The sequence below is a fragment of the Etheostoma spectabile genome, chromosome 1 (genome assembly GCF_008692095.1).
Source record: "Etheostoma spectabile isolate EspeVRDwgs_2016 chromosome 1, UIUC_Espe_1.0, whole genome shotgun sequence".
Lineage (NCBI taxonomy): Eukaryota > Metazoa > Chordata > Actinopteri > Perciformes > Percidae > Etheostoma > Etheostoma spectabile.
In genome coordinates this window covers 1,633,002-1,646,020 of record NC_045733.1, presented here as the reverse complement: position 1 = coordinate 1,646,020, position 13,019 = coordinate 1,633,002, and the positions used below count along the sequence as shown (strand labels likewise).

The following is a 13,019-nucleotide window of genomic DNA, read 5'->3' as shown; positions in this document are numbered from 1 at the left end:
TTAGCCTTGCAAAAAAGGCTTTCAGACTGAGGGAATATAAAAGTAAAAGCTCCGGAGGAGGGACTGCTATCCGTCACTCAAACCCAGCACTGTCGTCAGGGGAGGAGCTGTCGCCAGGGTGATAAGGTCACCGCGGGCAACAGAATCAAAATTATCCATTGCAAAAAAAATAAATGAATTAAAAACATGGCGTACAATAAAAGAGGACGGTGCCTGACGTCAACGAGGAGAAAAGGCAAGGTTTATGATAAAATTGGCTGGGTGGTCAACTTTCAAACAAAACTATCAGGGGAGAATGGAACGGGGCTTTTTTGGAAGAAAAGCACTTTATTACACACAAATAAAATATAGAAAATAAAGAAACCAATTCAGACTGGCAAACAGATGTCAGGACACAACTGGTAAGTGATCCCTCTGAAATAATGCATAAGAGACGCCTGCTGGCGATGCTAGAGGCGTCCCTGTGCTTTGCATTTTGAGGATTAGTATTTTCTTCGGCCCAACAGATAAGTCAAAATAATTATGCTTGGTTATTCCAAAACGGGCCTAAAAAGGGGGAAATTGTTTATTTTAAATGTATATTTAACTTTGAAACTTTGCTGAGAAATCTAAAAATTGAAACAGTAAATATTTTCTGACTGTTCTGACTAATTTTTCCACAGCAAACTTGTCAAAGCAATAACACCCGGGAGCTCATTGAGCAATGCATGAAGCTAAATAGCTATTACATAACATAATCCTACTTCTTTCAGTTAATGTTGTTTTGGTTCCGCTGCATATTTTCTGTCATTACCACACTCCTGTGTGTGTGTTGTATCAGACGTTGTGTATCAGTACACAGAACAGGATGTTAGTATGTGTCACAAACTGATAACGACACGTTTACCACACAAGCAAACAGACATTGGAGCGTATGTATGTGCGTGTAATGTTGGCCCACTGTGGTCTGCTTTTAAAGGTGAGGGCCACGTAGGGAGACAGGTAGACAGACCAATCACTCGTCTGACAGCCCCCCCACACACACACACACACACACAGAGCTAGGTTGGCTCAGTGAGAGGTGGAGGGCCAGGGTGTGTAACATGTAGGTTTTAGTTCCACTCTGGTGAATAGGAGGAATCAATATCTTGCTGCTGCTGCTTCAGACACTTATTGGCTTTGGTTGCGGTGTCACAATGCTATATAGACAGGCAACACTTAATACTGCTTTTTTTTATTGGGGGAGCGTCCTGGTGTCACACCGGACTAAGGTACACCCAGTACCATATGTGATGTTGTTAGTTTGAATCTCCATCCCAACTTTTCCAGTCACATACAAGCTGTTCGTGAATTGTGAATCCTTCCACGGACCAACATAACAAATTAAATGGAAAGTAGAGCTTAATAGGATGAAGATAAAGGAAGAAATTCAGAAAACATTGGACGGGACATGTGACTTCCTTGTATACTATAGCATTGCATCCTCATTACCATGAACCATGAGATGCAATATTATAAGAAAACCTGAGTTTACCATGTCCTGAGACAAATCCCTATTACAGTGTTTTAGGCAAACTCCAGTCTGCCACTTGCATATGGACACTAAAACTGTTGGGGATTACAAAGGGAGATTCTGGTTTATTACATTATACCTTATGGCTAAGTAATCGTTTTTTTCATGTCTTTATTCATTACAGGAGATTACATTAAGGCTAAAAGGTATCTTAAAATCAGCAAACAATCATTTAAATCAGGCATCAAAAGCGGTTTGTTATTCCTTTCAATGCAGGGAAATCTTACAAGAGAAAAAATACAATAGACACAACTCAGGATTCAGATTATTTAAGGAAACCATTCATCGCGATAAACGTACTTACACATCAACAAAATAAATAGTTCATGTCATAAATATTTATATATGCATACAAAGCAAAAGGAGAGAAAAAAGGGAAGAGTATTAACCTATGTGATTCTACCTGACCTATTTCACGCTCCTGTCACTACATGTAAGCGGCACCAGCACAGACACACATGCTCACATTGTGGAGGTTTGTGTGTGGTGTGTGTGTGTGTGTGTGTGTGTGTGTGTGTAAAAGTAAGGAGATTGTGGGTGTCTTTCTGATGCTCAGTGACTCGCTCATGTGTTGCTGGCCCATCTGTGAACAGAATGACCGTGACACAGTGTGTGTGTGTGTGTGTGTGTGTGTGTGTGTGTGTGTGTGTGTGTGGTGTGGTGTGTGTGTGTGTGTGTGACATGGTGATGCAGTGATTGATGAGACAGTTGCCATTCTTGCTAATGCAAAACGCACCTATTCCTGAAGGGAGCAAATGCCACAACACGCACACATACACACACACACACAGGGCTCCAACTGCCCTTCCTAATTACCCCTCTAGTCAGGGCAGTGTGATGTCTTCCAGTCACATATACCATAAATATTCACATAACCATTTTTCATTAACAAACACAGTTGCATACTGTAGATGACATACACGCGCATATGAACACTGATGAACAAGAAACTAAGATGACAAATTAATTTGCAGGATATAAATGGCAAAAGAACAGGCAGATCCAGTCCACCACCTTGCAATATGCAAAAACAAAAATCGTACAAAAAAAAAAAAATCTAATCTATTTTCCTTTTATACTGTTTCCTTTCTTGCATCTTAACAATATAACTGTGGCTCTTGCTTCCAATACTAGGCTCCTGGCTGGTAAAAGGTGGTAGATCAGATTGCACTGTTAGTTGTTTCTGATAATGTTGTCAGATAATTGTTAAAAATGTAAATTTAATATCTGCAGATGTGCCATAATAAAGACATATTTGTAAAACATCATGTTTCATGAACAGTCTGATAAAGTCATGTGTTTGTGAGTGTGTGAACAGTAATACATTAAAATGATCATTAGATAATCACAAATACTGAGTGCATTAACATATTTATATGCAAATGTGTGTGACTACGTTCCTCTGCGCGTGTCTGCACGTGCATCAGGGCAAGTAGGGTTCGACACTGCAGCCCTTTGTGTGTCTGAGTAAATGTGGATGTGTGTGTGTGTTAGCGACGGGAGCTGTTAGCGGGGCAGGCGGCAGATGGGCTGTCGGCCTTAATAGGGACTGAGCGGGTGCAGAAAGGTGACAGCTCCACGAGGGAGGGGCGTGTGGGGAGAGAGAGGAGAAGTGTGTGTGCGGGGGGTGAATGGTGGAAAAAAAGACGGGGATAAAGGGGAAATGAATTATCTGCGGAGGTCAAGAGAAGTGCGTATCAGCTACGTACAGGAACGTACGTTTGAAAAGGTTTGAAAACAGTGATCGAAGCTGTGGGCATTTCCGCACTTCTAAATATTTAAGTGCCTGTTCTGTTTCATCTCCTCAGATATTTAATATAGTTTGTATATGAAAAAGGTGGACTGTGGCGCTCCTATTTGAAATCAGATTGATCATTTTGAAAATCTAAGGCTTATGTAAAATATTTCATTGAACATCGACCTATGTTAAACGCGCTGATAGTTTTTTAATGTCACACGCACAACTTAAGTCAGCACCTGTACAAAGACGGAGTTAAAAGACACAATGAAACACACAGAAATATGGGCCATACACAGTGATGCATTTTTATTTAATGGTCACAGACAGATTCTGTGTTGCACATCTGCACAACAATGTGACTGATATGAATCGCTGGGGATATTTTGGGGGCAAAGAAACAGGAACCGTCGAGCGAAACCTTTCCTTTTCCTCAAAAAATTGGAATGGGAATGATACGCTAAACTTTTCTATAAACATTATTTATCATGCATCTAACACAAATCGACACATATTATGTACCAATCTATTTGCATTTAGAGAGTAAATTTTGCTTGTTTGTTTATGTAATAAAACAAACTGCCCTATGACATCATTGACGACTCGAAACAAAGCAGAAAAAAAAGAAAATAACAAACAATTGTTAACCGTTAAGAAAATTGCTGTTTTGCAATTGCTACTTATTTCAACTACATATGGCTTGCGTTCTCAAGTTTACAAGTCGTTTTAAATACTTTCTATCCTATGATGATAAAAAAAAATCAATAAAGTTTGCTGGCAATATGCAGTTAGGAAGCAAAACGTGGATAATTTAAAAACCTTTTTTAAAGAATCCTTCTCCTCTCCTTTATAGCCATGAGTGTTACAGTACTTTATAGTGTATGCTGTCCTTATAAAAGCAATAAAGTGTTATTGAATCACCATTCTCTGATTCAGAGAAGATGCGCTTTTGTTTTAGTTTAGCGCAAGGATGTCTGATTTGTCATGAAGATTTGATAAAGTTAGTGAATTACACCAAAGAAGTGTACTGATGACACAGAAAGAGAAAAAGCAAAGGAGAAAGACTAAAAAAATAAAAATAAACAGAGGGGTGGCGTGATGGGCTGGGCTGTCATTCTCTCCCCATCAGGCACACACATGAAGCATGATGGGAGGATGAGAGGAGGAATATTTCACTGTCAGTCGGAAGGCAGCATGGTCATTCATTTCTCTCTCTCTCTTTCTCTCTCTCTCTTAGTCTCTGTCCATGTTCCTTTCTACTGTATCTTTCCCCTTTTGTCTTTTTGAACCCCCGTTACACACTGTCGAAACAATGACAATTTAATCATGCTATACAAGGCCTGGGCATGTAGAGGGGGAGAACTATCCAACCAGCCAATCTATAGGGCTCTCCCCACGGACTTAGAGTTAGAGAGAGAGAGAGAGAGAGAGAGAGAGAGAAACGGCAAAACAGAAAAAGTGTAAAAGACCGACAAGACGTTTGAACCTGCATCATTCTCTCGATCCTCTTTAACTCATGCACACACACTCTGGCACAAACACAGACTCACACGCATGCACAGCACCTCTCCATCTAAATCTGTTCTATTGTGGTCCAGTCTCCGCTGTCTCCTCCCATTAGGAGTAAGAGGCAGCATTAGAGGCCCTGAGCACGACACTATGGGCACACGCACGCACGCACGCACGAACCCACGCACGCACGCACAAGTTTCCTGTTCTATAGCGCAGCTTAATCGTTTACCCAGTAACCAGAGGAAATCCCATTTTAGTAACTCCTTCACTTAAAATAATAAAGCCACAGAAGTGATATTAAAAATACTAAATAAGACATGAATTAAGAAAATTCAATATTCTCTAAAATCAAACTGACAGATCTGTAAAAACCCTTTCACAACAACATACCGCATGCTTTTGACACTGGAAGCTCAAATTGCACAGTGGCGAAGACTCCCCTTTTTCTTGTGCATCTCTGTAAGCTACACTGCTACATAAAGTAGAAACGTCATGAAAGTAGGCTCGAATAAGACAGAAAACTCAGTACGTAGCAAGAAGAGTAATTCTTAGTCAAAGTATAAATTATTTGATAGATTGTGACTAGAGTAATGATAAATGAATGCACATTTTAATGTATGGATGACGGACCACAAGGAATGAGCGGATGAGCGGCGTGGAGAGAGGGAAGGCTAAAAAGGATAAGAGATGAGAAGAGATAAGTGGCGTTGCCTCACACTATATATCACTCTTACTCTCTTCTTTCAATCAGCACTTTGGCATTTGATAGCACACACACACGAACACTTAGCTTCACGTCGTTGTGTGGTGTAATGGCTAATTGCAGCAAGTGTGTGTGACCCAGCTGGTAGAGTCTCTCTTGGTGTTTTTTTTTAAAACACAAAGGCCAGCACTGACCTATGACCCATACTCTCACTCACTCACTCTTACACACACACACACACACACACACACAACAACTGATGGATTGAGCATAAATCACAAAAATTCACAATTTCAAGGCCATACAATTGTGTGTGTGTGTGTGTGTGTGTGTGTGTGATGGTGTGTCTTTAATATCTGCATACCTGCATGTGTACCTGCATTTTTGCCTCAATTGACTTTTTAGCTGCAAATGCACAAATAAATGAGTGGGAGGGTGTGTGTTTGCGTGCATGTGTGCGTTCAAGCATACATGTGTGTCCAGCGGACCCCTAAGTGCTAGTGTCAGACAATAGCAACCTCCCCCCCCTCCTTCCCACCTCTCGCTCGCTCGCCTGGTCTGTCTCTCTCATTGCATCTCTCTCTCTCTCTTTACGGGAATGAATTACCGCTGGAATGCGCGGACCCTTCACATGAGAGAGAGGCTGCCGTATGCATGAGTGTGTGTTTCTGCGTCCGTGTAGTGCGTCTGTGTAGTGCGTCTGTGTAGGCTAAGACAATGCAAAAACTGACAGACAACAAATGTTGTGGGGACAGACAGCCAAACAGACACACAAAAAAAGGACAACACCTCCTCATACAGGCCACCATTAGGTCACACACACGCGTGCACACACACAAACTGTGGGCAGGCAGGCACAAATCCATGCATGACAACAAACAGATGCAAATGTATGTGTGCGCGCGCACACACGCACACAGCCAACAAATCAGTGCAGCACATATTGACGTGCTCTGACAGATGAATTAAGTAAATGATTTTATAAGGAGATTAAAAGGATTTTAATTTACGCAATCTCTCTTTTGTCCCTCCCTCCAGTCAGCTCTAACTCTCTCTCCCTCTCTACCGCTTTCTCTCCCTCATGGCCTGAGAAAACGAGTGCATGAGAGACTGACAAAAAGGAAAAGGCAGAGAGAAAATAATACATTTTCTTTATTTTCTTAGACGAGAAACATTGTTGTAATGTCTTCTTTTTATTCTCATTAATTCCATAGATGTTGATCTTTTCTTCACCACAATTTTAAACAACATCAAAGGCAAATTATCATTACCTTGCCAACTACATGATTACAAACATAGCTGCACTATTTATGTTTTAAATAAATTGCTTGATATTTTCAACCAACGGAGTGTACAGTAAGCAGAACGGGCAGCCTTAAAGTTTGAAGAATTAGATTTTTTTTAGTTAATTTATCTAAACTACACTGTGTCACCACGAAGATCACCCCCCCCCCCCGAAAAAAAAACCTTATCAAATCTGTCATGATATTTCTCCAAAAATGAAATGAAACAGTGGAATTTGTCTGTTGCATTGTTGCCATTACTGTCTTGACACAATAAAATGAAACACTAATTCTTTCGTGGTGAGAGTAAAGTGCTGTTGTGTGCACCGATTAGTTATTAAATATGTTCAAATGGCAAATGAATATCACAATAACTAAATGATTCTGTTTATATTTTTGTTAGACATGTATGAATTTAGTGCGATGAATTTACATTTTTACCCTAGGGCAAACTTTGACAGAGTGCAATTTCAAACATGTACCAAACAGACATTCAGACTTCATTTGATTAAACAAAAATTTTGACACACAAACAAATGATTTGCACGTCAATAAATAAAAATGATTGAATCTCGAAAAAATAAAGGACCGCAATCATTCATGCTGCTATCTCTCACACTGCAAACCTTTTACTGAATGATCAGCACGGCCGCTGTGTAATTCTCACCACCCGTCTCCTTCACACCCACTGACAAAAACCACCAAATTCACTAAAGTCACCGTCGGAAATGTACCTTAATGATATGCAAATGGTATGTATATGGTGGCATGAGGGGAATGCAATTATGTTAACAGCTTAAGCGGTACTTGTTGGTATTATTATTATTATCGGTATGATCATTATCCCTAATATTTTAATTAGTGCAGGAAAGCAGTGCCTGAGAGCAAAGGAAGTCTGAGCAGAGAAAAGAGAACAGGGATGGATGGATGAATGGATATATGGATGAAGAAGCGGACAGATGCAATAATGGACCACAGGATTTCGTAAAAATAACATTCACACAGGTAAAGCAGCACATTCAACCGCTAACATGACAAGAAAGTGTATTCTTCTGTCAATATATTTGTTTTTAATTTCTCAAACTCTGTCCAAAAGTGTTCACTTTTATTTCTAATTCACAATAGACAGAGTTTACTGTGTTCAACCCGAATTGGTCGGTTCTTAAAATACACCACACTGTTTTTCAGTTGAAAGACCAGCACACAGACTGCTCGGTGAAGTGGTACAGGGTTGAATCCTTACAGTCAAAAATGTTTCGAAATCAGACTTTGCTCTGGACAGCCAGTCATTTGATTTACAAAAGGAAATCAGAATGCACAAAATGAAACATATCATCAATATGAAAGGTTGTTCTAAAGAGTCTTTGTCAAACTCATCGAAGGCTGATTCATGGCATTGCACTGCCATTTCAACAAAAAAAAGATTAAAAACACCTTTGGGTGTTTTCTTATCAATAATGTATCAGTAAATATAAAATTATACAAAAAGGAATCTCTTAAGGTGTTAGCAAACCACTATTATTTGTTCTAATCAAATCATAACTGAAACAACTGAAAATAACAAAAATCAGTTTTTTAGATGATGAAAGACCAGCTGCCCTTTTTACTTAAACATTTTCCTCTCCACTCCACATACTGTGTAGGTGAGAGGGTCTCAGCATGTTAAATCCACACACACACACACACACACACACACACACACACACACACACACAACACACACACACACACACCACACACAAACACACACACACACAATGGTGAGACAGAGTACACAAAAAAATCTTAATAATGTCATGTTCGGGAAACACATAACTAAAAATCATCCTGCATTGACTTCTGCTTTGACTATGTCCTTTTAGTTCTCCACCTCCTACTTTCTACCGTAAAAAAACTTTAAATGAGGCTGTGCAAGTCATTTTAATTAATTTACTATAAAGCCACAACCACTTAGAACCTAATTACCCTATACATGTATTTTTATTTCTTTATATATTTACTATTAAAGCATTTCATTAATTAATGGCAATGCAAATTTAACAGTATCAGTGCCATGAGTCATACATGCAAAGAGGTTGCAGTCCACCTAAGGAATTACACTCATTATTTCAGAAAAATCCATGTTTTATTTACATTCTAACGTTTTCAAAAGGTCAAAGTATCTGTGTGTTGGTATTATTACTACACTTTATTCTATGAGTTTGTTTGTCCTGTTTCCATTTTCATAAAACACACTTGCATGGTACTCACACAATAAGACACTCTGCTGCTGTCCGTTCTGCCAATGAGTTCATCTGATTTTTAACTGCGTCTTCAACATTCAACTAAAAGAGCAAAGCGTTGGCTAAAGGAGCAGCTCAGCAACACTCGCTTGTGTGTGTGTGTGTGTGTGACTGTCTCTAATTCCTGTGCGGGGCCACACGCTGAGCTGCCCGTCTGAAATTCTACCTCCTCTGGCATTTAAGAGCCAAGCTCTCCCCCTTTCCTCCTCCTTCCATTCTTATGGGCCCTTTTCCTCCCGTCTCTCCACGTTATTCCTGTAACCTCAATGCCCTGTTACCTCTCTTATTCTCTGCTTGGATGAATACACACACCACACACACACACACACACACACACACACACCACACACACACACACACACAAGCATAAACACATGCACCGGAATACACACAAGTAGACATGCTCTGACTGAGTTGCTGTTTTGTCCAGAACAGAATTTGACTCAAAGTAAAACAATTTCTTAAAAACAGAAAAAGTGAAGGAGAAACTGTGTTTCTAGATCATTAATGTATGTGTGTGTGTGTGTATGCAGGTGTGTTTGTGTGTATGTCTCGCTGCCAGGTGGAGGGACAGAAATTCCGCTCTTCTACCCACTGAGTAAGAGCTGCTGTCCGGATACTGCAGCCACACACACACACACACACACACACACACACACACACACACACACACACATATACACACACACACACACAGTGAACGCGTGCCACCTGACAGCAGAAACAACCTTGACATGGTGCTTGCCACCTCCTCTGCATACCAGCACATAAACACTCAAACTCACACACACACTCATATACAATGAAAGACAGTGACTAAGACAAGTTGAATGATGAATAGAAGGATAAGATTAAAAGGTAAAATTTACCTACTCTTGTTCAGAGTGCATTAAAAAACACTCAGATAACGGGTGTCCTACCGAATCCATCGGCGATACCGGGTCATAGTCATGTCAACCTCCTCCAGAGAAAAAACAAGAAAATTTAAAAAAAAAATTCAAAGTTTTTATATCTCTCCTCTCTCTCCTCCTCTTCTTTTTCCGGTCTTCCTCTCTCTTGGTCCTTCCTTCCGCTTGAAGGGAGCACTACAATTACCAGGCTCTGCGCTGCCTGCACTGATCGGCTCTGCGTGTGTATTGCTGTGAGGGAGTGTGTGTGCGTGGTGTGTGTGTGTGAGAGCCAGGGAGAGGGGGCTATAGGTACACACACAGCCAGCCAGCCAGGCAGTTGGGACGGAAAGCTGTGCCGCTGTCCTAATCAACGACTTAAAGCCCTGATAGCAGCTCATGAATATTAAGCAGCGTTTTGCATATGCAGTCCCTCAGGCCCCGGTTTGGCTGTGATTGGTGGATGCTTGACCAATGGCTGTAGGGAAGGGCGGAGTAAGGGGTGGAGACAAGGAGGGAGAGCAAGAGAGAGAGGGAGAAGAGCAGGTGGAGAGGGAGGGATCAGACAAAGAGAGATAGAGGGGAAGAGAGAAGGAGGGACGAAGAAAACGAGGGAGCGGAAAAGAGAAAGAGACAGGTGGGGGAAAGATTTAAAGCAAGACAACCAGCACTTCTTCTTTCTTTCATTCTTTGTCTCTTCATCAGCCAACATTTCTCCTTCTGTCTTTCCGACCAAATGTTTCTCAAAAGTCTCTCTCCTCTGGTCTCTATTAGCCTGTTCATCTAGGCCTACCTGTAATGTCAAAAAATAAATCTTCTTTCTTTGTTTTTTAACATCAACAAAGTTTAAAAATACAAATATTTCCAGCAAAGGCTAAACATTTGAGTGACACAATGTTGCGAGGCATTTTTCAGGTGGAAATCACACTTTTGTGTAATCTTAGCAGCAAAACACAAAATTGGACCTAATCACCTCAAGAGAATTGTGAGATAAAAGGAAAAAGTGTAAGCTTGACCCTAAACTCTAAGCCTAAATAATGTGGCACACTGCACACATTCACACAGAGACACAGTACAGCAGAGCCCATCACTGCTCAGCAGTAAAATACGGGATTAGAGCAATTCTGAGGCCCTTGTCCTTTGTTGTGGAATGATTTGGGAATGATTGGGACAATGTTTTTCCCGCTGTGTGCTGTTTTGTCCAGCTCTCTGATGTCTTGGCACCAGCAGGTTATATTTTCCCAGAATTTCCAATATTTCTAACAACTTGGAATGTGGTTATTGTTGGTGCGAGACAGATTCTCCAGGAGAATTATCTCACCGCTCCCCTGCCTCAGAAAAAGGAGGAGACAGAGAAACAAGAAAAAAACAATGTGAGGAGAGAGGGAAGGGTCTTTTCTCTAAAAAATTGGAAAACTATGGGATACTCAGACCTGTGTTACCTATATATATATATATATATATATATATATATATATATATATATATATATATATTGCACACAGGATGGAGGGGGGAGAGAGGAGTGTGGAGGAGAGAGGGACATAGAGAGAAAGAAATCGGAAGGGTGGGGGGGGATGCAAAGATGAAAGAGAGTGGTTGTGATTAGCAGCTTTGGAAGAGAACAGATAATAAAACATTTCCTGAAACCAATCTCGGCTTTGATGTATGCGTGTGTAAGTGTGTGTGCAACAGTAACTACACCCCCCCCACACCCCACCCACCCCACCCCACCCCCCTCTTTCGCTGACAAATTCACAAACAAGTTATATGTTTCACACCTTAGCTTTGTTGGTTTACAGTAGAACACCCATATAGTATTACTTTACTAAAATACATTTTTTTCTCCTAATGTGAAAACATAAAATGAGGATGTTAATATTGGTCTTGTATGCTGATAAAGCATACATGTTGAGCTACATAGAGACATCTCTTTTCCACTGTCACAATCCACACATTGATTACAGTCAAGAGTACGGTTATTACATAATTCTTTTGTCCCAGGAAATGTGCAGCACTGAAATACACTGGAAATATAGATAGATATGGATCAATGACAACAATGGTCTTTCTTTTCCGGAATAAAGACAACTTATTTTAAGGAGCAAAATTGACGACAAAGAAAGGGGCTGATATGACATTTGCAAGTACACAAAAACACACTCACTGACACACGTTGCTTGCGCATACGTACATTTGCCATTTGCACAGAGGTACATGTATTCAAACGCATGTATACACAGATGCTATGAGGTTCAGGTCCACAAGCACACACAGAGAGTTATGATGTATCCAGGGGCTTATAAGCATCGACAAAGATGAGTGTGAATCAATGCTGCCGTCACTACTGGGCAAACAAATCCTTTACCAAAATCTCTGTCTAAAGCACACACACACACAACACACACACGCACACACACACACACACACACACACACACACACACACACACACACACACACACAATGTGTATTGGAAAATACGTTATTAGTTTCCAAATATTCAAAAACACTACCATCTAAATGCATACTTTAAGTAAAACAACGAGAGGAGATATGCAAATATAAATTCACATTTCAGAGCTGCAAAACAAACAAAAACATTTGGAAAACAGTAATGTCACATACACAAAGATAAATTAAACGGCCTTTTTGTGATGAACCAATCGTGTTCATAGAGGTGTATTTCTTTGTTGCAGATTACTTTAGAAAATATTCACTGGCATTTTTCTTAGTAGAGTTCCACATTCTGTAATTTATGCATATATGCAGTTTGTGTTAGAAAGTGATTTTAGGATGCTGGCCTTCCGTTTTAGTACAAGCAGAATGCAAAAGAATGAAATCTAAGGATCGGGTTTCACTCTGCATATGTGGGCTTTAAAACGCTTTGGTCTATTATGTAAATAGGTATGACTTGTTATGGTGAAACACTGAAGTGTTATACCACGCACACAAAATCATAAACAAAGCTGTACTCTTTAAGATTTGTCAACACATATGTTCCCCATATGTTCTTGAAGCCTCTGGATCTTCTATTTGAAATCTATTTGAAACAACCTTAGC

General features: G+C 40.2%; 1 protein-coding gene across 12 annotated transcripts in view; it reads right to left on the bottom strand.

Moving 5' to 3' along the window:
• The window catches only part of esrrga (estrogen-related receptor gamma a), a 163,962-nt gene that overhangs the window by 63,400 nt on the left and 87,543 nt on the right, over positions 1–13,019 (bottom strand). For 8 of the 12 annotated variants that reach the window (XM_032513614.1, XM_032513637.1, XM_032513629.1 and 5 more), the window contains exon 1: positions 9,944–10,329. The exons of 3 other annotated variants lie outside the window; for them this stretch is intronic. In XM_032513614.1, the coding sequence (XP_032369505.1) occupies positions 9,944–9,999 (56 nt within the window). In that variant the 5' untranslated portion in view covers positions 10,000–10,329. Of the gene's footprint in view, positions 1–9,939; positions 10,330–13,019 lie in introns of those variants that run through there. One more of the 12 variants, XM_032513677.1, reaches the window with a different exon arrangement.